Raw genomic sequence first — 14,026 nt, forward strand, 5'->3', positions numbered from 1 at the left:
AAGTGAAAAGGAGAAGTCAGAAAAAGAACTGGACAAATTCCAGTTATATTTCAATAAAGATCAGATGTAATTATTATTTCATGATTTCTTATAATTCATCATGAGTTTCTATCTCTGTCAACCCTTTTAATAATTATGAGTTTAATAAGAACAAAAAAAAATCCTTTATAAAAACCTCACATTCCTCAAACAGCTCAATAGAGAATTACCATATGACCCAAAAATGTTACTCCCAGGTGCATGCCCAGTTGAAGTGAAAGCAGGGAGCCAGATATACGCACACCACTGTTCATTTCAGCACTATTCACTACTCAATGTCAACGGTGGAAACATCTCGTGTCCATCAACATGGATGGAGCAACCAAATGTGGCATATACAACATAACGGAGTACTATTCAGCTATGAAAAAGGATGATATTCTGGTACATCCCACAACATGAACCTTGAAAACATTATGCTAAATGAAGTAAGCCAACCACAAAAGAAGAAATATTGCATGATTCCTCTTACATGAAATAATCGAGAACAGACAAATTTACAGAGAGGAAGTAGATTAGCGATTATCAGGGGTTGGGGTAGGTGAAAAGAAGAGTTACTGCTTAATGGTTAAAGAGGTTTTGTTTAAGGTGATGACAAAGTTTTGGAATAGACAGAAGTAACAGTTGCACATCATGCCTGTAATTAACGCAACTGAACTGTATGCTTAAAAATGATTAAAATGACAAAATTTATGCTATACCGAGGGTGCCAAAAAAAGTACACATTTTAAGAGATGTTATCTATGTATTACTTTCCAAAATTGAATTGAATTACAGTAGCAATGTGTAATTCGCTCAAAAGATGGCATTAATCAAATGAATGGTAGCATCATTCATTGTATTACAATTTTAATACAGTTTTCTCCTTTCTTAAAATGTGTATACATTTTTTTGGCACCCTCTGTATATATTATACCACACACACAGTTTTCTGAACTCATAAGAGTTCATTACTGTTTGTTACAGAGCCTCAGGGCAGGGACCAGTTTGATAAACAATATTTATTGTTTTCGTGGAGGAGAACCCAGGGGCAGAAGAGGACAGGCTGGTCTCTGTCCTCTGACAGTCCCTTAAAGCAACTCTTAGCATAGAAGTGTTCTTCAAGGAACTGACTAGATGCCAATGACTCTTTTTAACCCTTTTCGTCAATGGTCGAATATATCCGAATGAATATGTCCATCTGCTAACTGCGGATGGAAACTTCCAGAAAGGAAGTTTAGGAAAGCAGATGTACATTTTTCTATATTTTTGTGTTTTTCAAGAATGAATAACAATAGGAAATTTTTGAACATAAAAATAACGTCATTTATATCCAAAGCATCTCAAATTGTTATTATTAAATGCATAAAACAGTCAAAACATCAACTTTATTTTTTGTGGATTTCTGACACATTTTGAAAAAATACCTTGAAATCAATTAATGCAGTGAAAAAGTTTAAAATATATTTGCACTCAAACTTCTATGATGAACTTCAACTTGCATTTGCAACTATACATGATCACTTCACACTTAATATGTCTGAAAGAAAGTCCTTAGTAATGAAAATGGAAATTTTCCATAAAAAAATTTCCATAAAAATGGAATTTATCATACAATGAACAAAAAGAGCAAAAACAAATTTCTATTAAAAAATTAAGCAGATCACTAGCTAGTGTAATAAAAAATGAGGGGAAAATGGCAAGGGGTTTTGATCACAGATGCAGAGGAAATTAAACAACTGAAAAGATTGATACAACTTCATTTGAATATATTAGAATGTGGTTCAAATGTAAGATTTTCCTGGAAAATGTAAATTATCAAAATTATTGTAGAGAAAAAAAATCTTTACAGAAACCAATAATCACTAGAGATGGAGAAAGATGCCAGCTAAGGAAAGCCCTAACCCATGTTTCCAGTACGAGTTTTTTAAATGCTTCAATCATTGAGAACAGTTGATCATTCTCAACGCTACTTTAACTGCTCCAAGGCACTGAGAAAAAGAAAGGCTTCCCAATTCTTCTTCCAAAATTAATAAACCCGATACCAAAACACAACAAAGACAGCACAATAAAAATAAACTGCAGACCAATCTCACATTTTGTATTATAAATACAAAAATCCTAAATAAGTTGTTAGCAAACAGAACTGAGTTACATATTAAAACATGTTATATACCATGACCAAACAAGGGTCATGGTTGTATAAGGGATGCAAGGATGTATAAGGGTTGTATAAGGAATGTTATATGTCATCATGTAAACAAGCCAAAGGGAAATACAGTATCTTGAAAGAAGCTCAAAAGGTGCCTGAAAAAAAAATTCAATATCCAGTCCTAATAGAAACTTTTAGTAAAAAAGAAAGAGGATACTTGGTTAACTTGGTCTCAAGCCAACAACCAGCATTGTGCTTGCGAGTTTCATACGAGAAGCATTCCCGTTCAAGTCCGGAAGAAGGCAATCACCACTATTATGTAATACAGTTCAATGGCCAATGAAATGAGGGAATAAGAAGCACAAAATAAAAAGGAAGGGGCAGAATTATTATTTGCAGATAAGTGTATACCTAGAAAATCAAAAGAACCAACTAAAAATTACTAGAAATAATAAGAGCACTCATTAAGGTATCTAAGTTAAAAAAAATACACAAAACCAAACCAATAGTTTTCATATATATATATCAACAATTACCTGTGGAAAATGCTAGAAAAAAATTTCCTTTCAAATTAATACCAGAAACACAAAATACTCAAGTTTTTTCTAATAAGAAATGTGCAGGACAATGCTATATATAAACTATTAAACATAGTACGAGGTTCTAAGAGTCTGTAATTCACAAAGTGAGTAGGTTTGATCAAAGATATACATAGATCAGGCTATAGCCAAAACAGCAAAATAGGGCACAAACAGTCCTCCAAAAAGATCCCACAATTGAGCAAAAGAATTGAGGCAATAGATTTTAGCCTGAATGATTACAATTAGCATTCCACAGGCAAAACCAATCGTATAGCCATTTAAAACTAAGAAACCTAAGGAGTTTTTAATTTCCTAACAGTAAAGAATAATTAAAACATGCCCCAAGATCCTGTTGAGCATCAACTATCAATTTCAGTAGCCAAGCCAGTGGTTCTCCTAGTGTGGTTTGAGACCCTGTCGGGATCCCCAGGTGAAGACTCTTCGTAATCATACTAAGACATTATTTCTTCTTTTCACTCTCATTCTCTTGTGGGTGTCAAGTAGGAATCAGCAAACTAAACTTGCCAGCAGGCCAAATCCAGCCAAGTCCGTTCATTTACATGTTCCTACAGCTGCGTTTAGGCTACAACAGAGTTGAGTAGTTGTGACAGAAAAGTCTGTCGCTGCGTGGCTCACAACCAAGGAAATATTTACTATCTGGCCCTTTAAAAGACACCTTTGCTAATCCCTGCTCTAACAACTACCAGCATGTGTGCTTATGTACGCTTGTGTTTCTTAGAGTTTTCTAAGATATTAGACTTAAAGTATAAACAAGCTCAGTTTAGAGATGAATTCCCTTTTTCCCTCAATATTTCAACTGTAGTTATATCTACTATAATCTCATTAACCTCATTAGTGCCCAAGAAATCATTATTTTACAATCTGAAGTTTTTCTTAAATGTACACAGAAATACAACTAGAAGTATACTTATTTTGCAACAATATTTTAAAAGGCTTTGTAGTTTTAATTTTAAATACAGAAATACTGATAGATATAACCTACATATAAAAAAGCACTTTGGGTTCTTCAATAACATTTTAGAGTGTAGAGGTGAATAAGGACATTCTTCTAAATATCTTTTATATCATTATCATAACTAAGAAAATTCACAGTAATTCCAAAAAGTCATCTAATATACAGTCTAAATTTAAATTTCCCCAATTATTGTTACTGTATTTTCTCCCCAATCCACGATCTAATCAAGGCTCACATATTATTTTTGGTTAAATTTCTTTTGGTCCCTCTTCCTCTAGATCATTTCCCCTTGTTTTTTGTTCTTCATGAAAATGGCCTTTTTTGAACAGTACAGGCTGGTTGTCTCATAGATTATCCCACCTACCAGATCCACCCTATTACTTCTCCCATGGTGTCACTTAACTTGCTCCAGGATGCCCTACATTTCCAGTATACTAGCAGTTAGGGCTAGAGCAGAGGTATACAAACTTTTTTCAACGGTTTTCACCAAGGGCCATATGCGGTAACATACACAAACAGCCGGGCCACTCACTCGAGGTGAAGTACGTATTGCCTCACCTGGTTTATTTAAGTAAACTAAATATATTTTTGGAATTTGCTGAGGGCCAATTAACAATGGATTGCGGACCATAGTTGGCCCGCGGGCCGCAGTTTGGACACCCCTGGGCTAGAGGCTTGATTCAAGTGAAACATTTTTGGCAGGAATACTTCACAGGCCGTGTTGTGTAATAAGGCATCCCATCAGAAGGCACACAATGTCAGGCTGTCCTGTCCCACTGTTAGTGACGCTAAGCTTAACCAGTTGGTTAAGGCAGTGCCCACCAAATGTGTCCACTAGCAAAGGGCGTTTCGCCCAGTGTAATTAAGTAGTGGCGTGACACTGTGGCGTGACACTTGGAGTCCATGGGAATGTCTTAGTCTCCAACAACCTTTCACCCAACAATTTCAGTATCTATTGATGATCCTTGACTGAATCGATTATTACACTGAAGGTTGGACTGCCTGAAATGTTTAACCTGTGCTCTGTGTACTGCTACTTATGAGGAGAGATGTAGTATAACTGTTAAGAGGGAAAGTCTAGGACTGTTTAATTCTGGCTACACAGTAGAATCCTTGAATTTCTGGAGAGCTTTTAAAAATACCAGATCAACTAGAATCAGAATGCCTGGGGTGGTATCTAGGCATTGATATTTCTTAAAAAGCTACCAGGGATTCTAAAGTGTACTTACCAACTGTGTAGCTTTTCTGTGCTTCGGGAATAAAAACTACAAGTATCTCTGAAATAGGTATCATTAAATTCCTGAAATAGATAATATGTTTTAAGGGTTAAATAATTACACATAATGAGGATTAATTATAAAGTACTTAGAACCTAGCACATAGTAAATGCTCAATAAATATCAGTGATTTTTTTTTATGTGTAAATACATATATGGGTATGCATATATAAAAAAATATATCTAGCTATATCCTACTATACACGTATGTACGTAACAATACAACTTCAAAATATATCAAGCCACAGTTGACAAGACTGCAGGATAAATAAATCAAAAATTATAGACATGTATTTTTAAACATCCCTCTCAGAAACTGACAGATTAAGTACATAAAATAATAGTTTATGAAGAAAACAATATAATTATGTATTACGTTTTTAGGGATATATATATATATATATATATATATATATATATATCTTTCTTAGCATACATGAATATCTAGAAATAAAGGCCTTGCAATAGACTATAAAAGAATCTTCAATAAATTATAAAAAACTAACAACATAACAGACTGTTTTCTAACCACAATACAAAAAAATTAAATAGCGACATCAAAAGAATAGCCAAAAAAAACCTAGAAATTAAATAGCCTTAATAAATAACCAATCTAGTTACAGAAGAAAATTAAATATTTAGAGCTAATAATAAAAATACTGCAAGTCAAAATCTGTGGAATACATCTAAAAAGGAGGGAAATTTAGAGGAAAATTTATAATTTTGAAAACATTTTAAAAGAAACAAAAAGATTAAAAATAATAACCTAAAAAAAAAATAAGCTAAGTACTCAACTCAAGAAGTTGGGAAAAGGGCAAAAAAGTGAACCACCAAAATAAGGAATAAATAAAGATAAGAGAAAATATCAATGATATACACATCTACCATAAAAAGAAAAATCACAACTAAAAAGCACATTCTTTAAAAAGATTAATAAGATATGTATCTGTCAAGCAAGAGTTTTCAAGAAAATAGAGAAGATTCAAAAAATCAAAATACATAATGAAAGGTAGGCAAAAAAGTACATACATAAGGATTTTTTTAATAATTAAAGAATATTAAAGAGTATTAGTAATATCTATATGCTAATACATTTGAGTGGATAAATTCCCATTAAGTTATGCCAAAATAGGCACAGAAAGAGAGAACTTGAACAGATCAATTAGTATGAAAGAGATTAAAAGAGCAAAGATCTTGCCCCCTGAAAAACAGCAGATGCAGGAAATTTTATGATGAATTTTACCAAATTTTAAGGAACAGTTAATTCCTGTCTTATACAAGCTGTTCCGGAAAAATAGGAAACAGTCAAAATTGACCAGGACATTTCATGAAGCTGATATAATCCTGATTCTAAAAAATCAGATAATGCCAAGAAAATGATAGGTCCATTTAACATCACACAAAAATCCTACACTAACCATTATCTAAGTAAATCCAATAGTGTATTTCAAAAATAATAAAACATCGGGATTAAGTAGGATTTATCCTAGGAATTCAAGGATGGTTCGACATCAGAAAGAGATTTAGAGGAGAGAAACCAGATGATAATCTCAATCAATAAAGAATCAGCATCATAAAATTCAGCAAAAGGCAAAACTGTGGAATTAATAATAAGATTACATGGGAGAATATCTATGTGACCTAGAAACAGGGAAGAACTTAAAAACCCATAAAGTATATGATTATTTTCATCACATTAAGGATTTTTGGTCAATGAAAGATATCACAAAGTTAATAAACAAATGACTAAATGGCAGAATGGAAGGAGAGATTTGTAATGCTTAAAACGGGAAAGAGATTGTTAATAGAGAACAGATGAGAAATCTCCACAAATCGACAACAGAACCGTAACCCTGATAGAACAATAGGAAAATGATATGAAAAGGCAATTAACAGAACTTAATCTTGATGACAAAAAGTGACAAAGCTGAATAATCCTAACTGTTGGCAGGAATGAGAATGAAGATACAAGAAGCCTCAAGCTTTGCTAGTACAAATGCAGACTGGCTAATCATTCTGGCTTGGGTCAAAGCCTCAGTTACTAAAGAAATACACTTCTCTGCCTTGCTAATCCTCTGTGAATATATTTCTTTTGGGAATTTCACAGGGGAAAATGGCTGGTCTAGTACAGGATTTGGGTCTTAAGACATTGTAGACCCTGACCATCCATCTTTCCCTGAATCACACCTGATATGACTGTCTGTTCAGTCCAACAGACAGGGAAGCAAAAATTCCCACTGTATCCTTCTAACATAGGTGTAGACAAGGGTTTACATTTTCTATGAGATTTTTAAAACATTGGCACAAAAATGTTGTCCCAAAATTGTGGTTGATGAGAAACTGCTACATATATAATTTTTAATGTAACTTCTGAAGCAAACATGACTGTATTCTAGTTATATAATCATCATTATTCACAGTGGAGAGCTAGGAAACAAAAAGGATAGGGAAGATTTGATCTCAGAATCTGGAAACGTTAGCAATAAAAGAATGAAGAAATTTGTCTGCAAGAAAAGAAAGAGGGGTTTCCTGCCAGTCAGTAGAAAGGGTCCTGGAATTGCAGTAACCCCAAAGTATCACGGGAGAATAGTATATGGGTCTGCTTGTTCAGCCAATGGGAAATGCAGTTATTTTTTATCCAAGGAAAGAGAATGTAAACCCAGCCAGGCTTGTCACTGGAAGGAGATGAAACTTACAAGAGAAAAAGGGGCTCTTCCTGACTCCTGCAGTCAGTAGTGGATCAATTCAAACCTCAGAAGGGATCAAGGATTCCGGAAAGAGCTGAAGGTGACCAGGGGCCAGAAAATAAAAGGGTCACTGACTCTACATTCAAACCCATGTTGAACCATCAGCGTACTGGTAGAGGATTGTCTCCAGACCAGAAAACTGAATCAGGTCTCTGGCAGACCCTGCTCAGGTAGAGAACAGGAAACATACACCAAAACCTGATTAGGTCACGATCACCAAGGTCCAGAGGCCACAGTGTTCTTAACATTCCGATGATGAAAGACACAGCTACTGTATCACTTGGCCATCAGGATTTCTATCCTTCGGAGGTTGCTAACCAGGCAACTGTTACTCACACATTTGGGAGCTAAGAAAATGTATTGGGGTTGTCAGATGGCAGATTCCCGTACTGACAAAAGCACTACTGCCTGGAAAATGGTAAAAGCTCAGCCTTGGGAGGCTGTGGGGCTGGACCCAAAGAAGGGGCCCAGGTCTTTGGCCCTGTCTCTCAGGGGGACTAAGGATGAAGCAGATCCTGCTGTCTTCCTAGAAGGAATGATTGTGTAGGTCCGAGAGGCACAGAGAAACTTTTCTCTTAATGCAAAGACAGACACTTGCAGGCTATCTGCTCATTTACCAGAGAAACTGGCAGTTACCTTAGAGATTTGCTTCCTGGGGAAACAGGGATCTAGAATGCATACACATGCAATAGGTAACATTTGCTGTGAGTAAAGAAACATAGTAAAACAAAAGTAAACAAATAAAAAACACTGTTTAGAACACAAGTGTGACCCAGGATAAGTAATCCATTTGCAATTATAACACAAAGCAAAGAACCTTTCTAGAAGTCTAAGGAAAAGTTTATAATGTTCTTAAGGTTATGGTTTGTTTCAATAACAAATTTCAAAACCTTAAATGGTGCAAAAAGTACTAACATCTTAACTGTAACCAGATTTTATATTATCCAGACAAGAGAAGCTGGTTAAAATATCCTAAAAAACACCATGATTTTTAAAAGAGCAAATTGCAATTTTCCTAAATATCAAGAGGGCAAGAAATGAGAAACAGCCATGTGGTTTCACAAACTCTCTATTTAGAGGCTAGCAGGAAAGAGAAATTTGTACCAGATACTGAGGGAAAGATTAAGGCTGCTCCCTCAGTCAGGGCTAGTAAGGAAGCAATATAAATAACAGTAGGCTAGGAAGACTGTAAAAAGAGGAAAGAAAAAACAGTGGACCTGTACAGCACTCAATGATATTTATTTGTAAGAGAGAAGGAGGAGAATTACAATAGAGGACAAATCAAGAGTACGTCTGGCATCAGTATTTCCCACGAAAGGGCAAAGTGAATTATGAGTGTCCACCCTGCCTCAATTTTGCCATCACTTCCCTCCACCCGCACTTCCTTGCCCTTGTACTGGTATCGACTACTACTGAGAAGCCAAGACATCTTATCCCTTCTCCTCGGAGCCCCGGGGCAAAGGGCTGCTGAGGTCTGCAAGTCCAATCACCAGACCTCCATTTCCACCAAATAGTTTTGGACCAAACAGTCCGTTTTAAAGTGCTCCTTTGCCTGGCTTCATCCTGCGAGTCTCTCTCTCCCTTGGTGATCTTAATGATGAAGGATCTGGCTAGTTAAGGTCCTGGTTATTTCCCTTCTCATAGAAAAGACATGACTCACGACTGACGCCATTATGGTAATACGCATGCGCTCTCAGAAAAGGATCACGGTTTGTAAAGGAAGTAAAAAGAAACATCAGAAGAATGACATTTCAAGGAATAACATCCCAATGAAACTGGCTGGGACATAGTGAGACTACTCCTAGCTATCTAAGCAGGCCGTAGAACAGAAAGAACCTCGTGCCTTCAGGCCACTACCTCTGGTGGGGCACTGAGGAAGCCATAGCCTCTTCATTCAAAACGAGGTTCAAAGTTGGAAGGTCCGTCTGAATGAGCAGAACTTAACACCAAAAAGCGATTCTGCCTTCAGAAAATGTTCGCTGCCCCCGGTCACTGCTTTGGCAGCCGTGGAGAAACAGGGTGCACCCTAAGCGTCACTGCCAGCAATCACCTCCTGCTTTATCCAGGATCAATGAGGTGTGCTCGCCAGTCCTACCCCAGGGTATCTGCTGAGTCTCCTCCTTGAGTAATCTTCTGGCATTTCTTCCAGCCTTTCATGGGGACTGCCAGAAATTTCTTCCTGATAAAAAACTCATACGCTAGTCGGCCTAGCCAGGTCAATCTTTTCCATTTCACAATATGCATAAAACTCAATTTGGCTGGAAAATATACTCCCTGCATTTATAACCTCTATATGTCAACTTTCACTGCTCCTTTCCCTTCAGTTACTCAGAGTGTGGTCAGGCAGAACCCTCGGTCACAGCTCCTCACCCACGTGTTTGCACCTGCTGTCTTCTGCATTCAGAGGACGCATTTTCCCTGCTTTTGGCCAGGGGAAAGACGACACTTTCTTAAAGGCTTAAAATCAAAACACTTTATAAATGTGGACCAAAAAGGGGCCACATACTAAACCTGACAAGCTCAGGGGAGGCCTGCATGGCAAACCCAGAAATCAAACTAACCACACAGGGTGGTCTGAATGTAAAACTTCTAACTAAAAGTGGGTCATGGCAGGTGGTCACATCCTAGTAAGCTACTGAGCTTCCTTGACAAAGATCAATCTTTAACTTTGAAATTGTCTGTTGTCTTTCTGCATCTAAAATAACATACCTTTGAAATGTCAGAGTAAACTTCTTTTCCAGACCCCTCAAAGGCACAACTGCGGGCACCGCAGCACGAGACCACAGAACCCCTCATTGTTATCCTGTTCCCTGAATACCATCTCTATGTGCTGTGTTAATTATTAACGATCCTGTATACACACCCATGAAAAAGAAGTGTGTGTCTCTCTGTTTTACTTTTTATCCAATCCCAGAAATTTCCCCCACCCCCTTAATCTACCACCAACGGATTTCATGTAACCCTCCTTTGATTCTAATGTGTAAAATAAGCTGCAAAACTGCCACTTTCCAGACCATTTTCTTAATCCATTGAGATTTTGCTTCCCAGCAATTGTCAGTTTGGCTCAAATAAACTCATATAAGACTTTTTGTTGGGCTGAATATTTTTCTGTCGACATAAAGATAAATTACTTATCAAATTTAAGATGATCCATTCCCACCATCAATAACATAAATACTTTAAAAATGTACCGAGTTAAAGAAAAGGCCAGGGTACAATGAAGTGCTTTTTGTGTAAGGATTTTAAAGATTGGTTTAATTCTGCTCATATCAACCACAGGGTGGGACTGGGCTCATCACAGGAAATTTCAGGTTAGCTAACAACACAACTCAAAACCTACCAGGAAATGACAACGGCAACCACTGGCCACATAAACCACCAGTGGCACTGTTGCCCCCCTCATAACCAGCAGCTGGAAGTCTGTCAAAGACCCCCCTTTCCGAAACACTGCCACAGGTCAGAAATCAGGAAGATGCCAAATGAATTGTGGGATTAATTCTGGAGCACAGAGAGAATTCCAATTCTTAAAACTATCAGCTTACTAAAATCAAGTGTCAGGCAGCAGTCTAGTACTCACCTTTTTCATGAACACAAACTGAGAGTTTCTTAACACCATCAACCAGAACATTTTGTGTGCTGCCATGTCCATTTTCTGCATCGCTGTCATCAAACTGGGCCTCTATAATGACATCAGGACTGTCATTACAGCCTTTCGGGGACGGCTGCAGGACATGGCTTCCACACAGCTCCTCGGGGGGGTCTGATTCATAGGCACCTTCTGTTTCTTTGTCACCACTCTCGGGTTTAATTACCTGAAGAAAACACAAAAGTTCTGCTAAATCACTGGAGCAAAGAAAGGGAAAGAGCAGATTTGTCTTTTTCATTTTTCTTTCCTAAGGAAAAAAACTGCACATTCAGAAGCTCACAACGTTGGACACTCACCAGGTAGCCTGAAAAAGGATCTTTATTTTCCAGATGCTCAGACTCCCTTCTGGAGATGATCAACCCAGCAGTGCCAGGGTGGCACTCAGCTCTTCAAGATGCCCAGGATTAATGCCACGTCTACTCATTTTTCTCATACACACGCTCATGCCCTCTTCCCTGAAGGCCCTGAATACCGGAAGTTCCATGCTACCATGCTACTGCATAAGGGTGCATGATATGGGATCAGTAAGTATGCTGGGTAATGATACAGGAACTCAACATAGTACGTCACTACATTCCCAATGAAACCACAAAAATATAAGATGAAGCGGAAAAACAAAAGTTCAGTGTGAACAAGAGTTTACAAAATGTTCTCATGAAAAATATATATCCTTAATTCTCCGTTTTGAGGCCTAAAATCAGTTTAGAAAGCACACAATCGATGAACATTTACACTGGCAATAAGAAGGAAGCATTTACACAATAGTCAAATATTTTCAATTAAAAAACAAAAGAAGGAAGCAAACAGAAGAATCCAGATATGAATCCATTTAATGAGTTTGTCACACGACAGTCATGTGACAATACTCTGATTTCTAAAGGCACTATATTAAAATATACCAGTGTTGTTTAGTGACTGAAAATAAGTGACCCTTATTTAAGTAAGACTGCCTCTCCACATTAGCAAAAAACACAGGTTTTGTGGGTTCTAGATGTTACTTACAACATGACATCCTTTCAAGAATCTATTTCTGGATGAGAAATCTATATGCAATTTAAACAGAATTAAAACGTGATCACGTGTGTGTGTGAGAGAAAAATGAATTTGATCACTATTGGCAGTGACCATTTCATTCTTTCAAACAAATGCTGGAAGGCCACCCTCGTGCCAGGCACCCTCATGAGGCCTGCCTACTCGTGGGGACACAGCTGGTGAACAATTTACTCATTCAACAACTCATTACAGAGTACCTATCATGGCGCCATGCACTGCTCTTGGTGGGAAGGATACAGCAGTGTACACAATCAAAAAGTCGTAAGTGCTAGTAAGAAAACACCTAGTAAGAAAATACTGGTTCTGAGTGAGTGCAGTTAGTTTACCAGTAGGGTGGTTAGGGTGCGTCTCCTGGATTAATCGACATTTGAGCAGAGACCTGAAGGAAGTGAGTGAGCTCCTCTAAAGCAGCTTCTCTCTGTGTTTACAGGATTTAAGAGGCCTAATATTTTTCTGAGTTTAGCCTCAAGGTTTCAAAATAGATGCCTGCCTTCAACAAACCAGATTAACGTTCAAATTAGATCACACAAACATCATGCTTAATGAAAGTTCTTCATCTTATACAAGGCAGAAAAAGTTATTAAATCTTTCCCAGAATATTTTAATGCCATAGATTCCAATTAATATAACCATCCCCAGATAATATTATAATATCCACCCAGAAAATCAAAGTAAAATATTACAAATATATTCACAATCAGAAAATAGACTCTAAGAATATATTCCCAAAATTAAAAAAAAAAATCACTTCATGAAAATATAGTAACAGAAAAACTTGTAAACAATGGTTAATTTTTCTGAGCAAAATTGTGCCTTTTAATAAACTTTTTTAAAAAAAGTTGAAAACTTGAATCCCAATTTGTGAATATATTTAATGAAATTTTCTATCAACTCTTGCCATGTTTTGACTCTTGTCAGATTCATTCGTTTGTTCACTCATTTGTTATTTCCATGAGAACTTTAAAACAAACAAGACTCATTTTCTATGACAACAACAACAAAAAAGTTCAACTGGCTAGAAGAGAAATCTCTAAAAAGATTCCTTTCCCAGATGAGAACCCACCAGTGAAGCCACAGCCAGATCTTTAATTCATATACAATTATAAAACCATCTCTCCTCTGTGTACTTCTGCCTTACCACAGAAGTCCTGGTTTCATACTTGACCCAAAGTATATCATTCAAATAACAGAGAATTCACTGCCGAGTTAGAAAAGAAAAAGAATTTGACATTACTCAAATCAGCAAACCTATTCAAGTTCCTTAAACGTGCCCGGCCAATTCATGAACATCTAGGAAGATCTGTCCCGACCGTCCTTGAAGAATTAACACAACCTCGGGCACTGTCTAAACAGCCCACACAGGCAGGGGAGACCGCACAAACCCTGTTTCTAAAGCATGGGAGCTACAACACGATCACTGGTCTATTGTGTGTTCCACATCACCCCCACGCATACTTTATCTCAGAGAGAGGATAGTTGGGGCAGAGGTGAAAGAAAACGACTGACATGCTGGATGGAGTTATACTAGCAGGCAAAATGTAGTCTCCTGGAAAGATGGGAAGCAAAGGGGTCCAGT

General features: G+C 37.1%; 1 protein-coding gene across 2 annotated transcripts in view; it reads right to left on the bottom strand.

The window, feature by feature from the left end:
• The window catches only part of DIS3L2 (DIS3 like 3'-5' exoribonuclease 2), a 301,104-nt gene that overhangs the window by 193,896 nt on the left and 93,182 nt on the right, over positions 1–14,026 (bottom strand). For both annotated transcript variants that reach the window (XM_033112550.1, XM_033112549.1), the window contains one exon: positions 11,329–11,563. In XM_033112550.1, the coding sequence (XP_032968441.1) occupies positions 11,329–11,563 (235 nt within the window). The remainder of the gene's footprint in view (positions 1–11,328; positions 11,564–14,026) is intronic.

This window comes from Rhinolophus ferrumequinum, chromosome 8 (assembly GCF_004115265.2).
Source record: "Rhinolophus ferrumequinum isolate MPI-CBG mRhiFer1 chromosome 8, mRhiFer1_v1.p, whole genome shotgun sequence".
NCBI lineage: Eukaryota > Metazoa > Chordata > Mammalia > Chiroptera > Rhinolophidae > Rhinolophus > Rhinolophus ferrumequinum.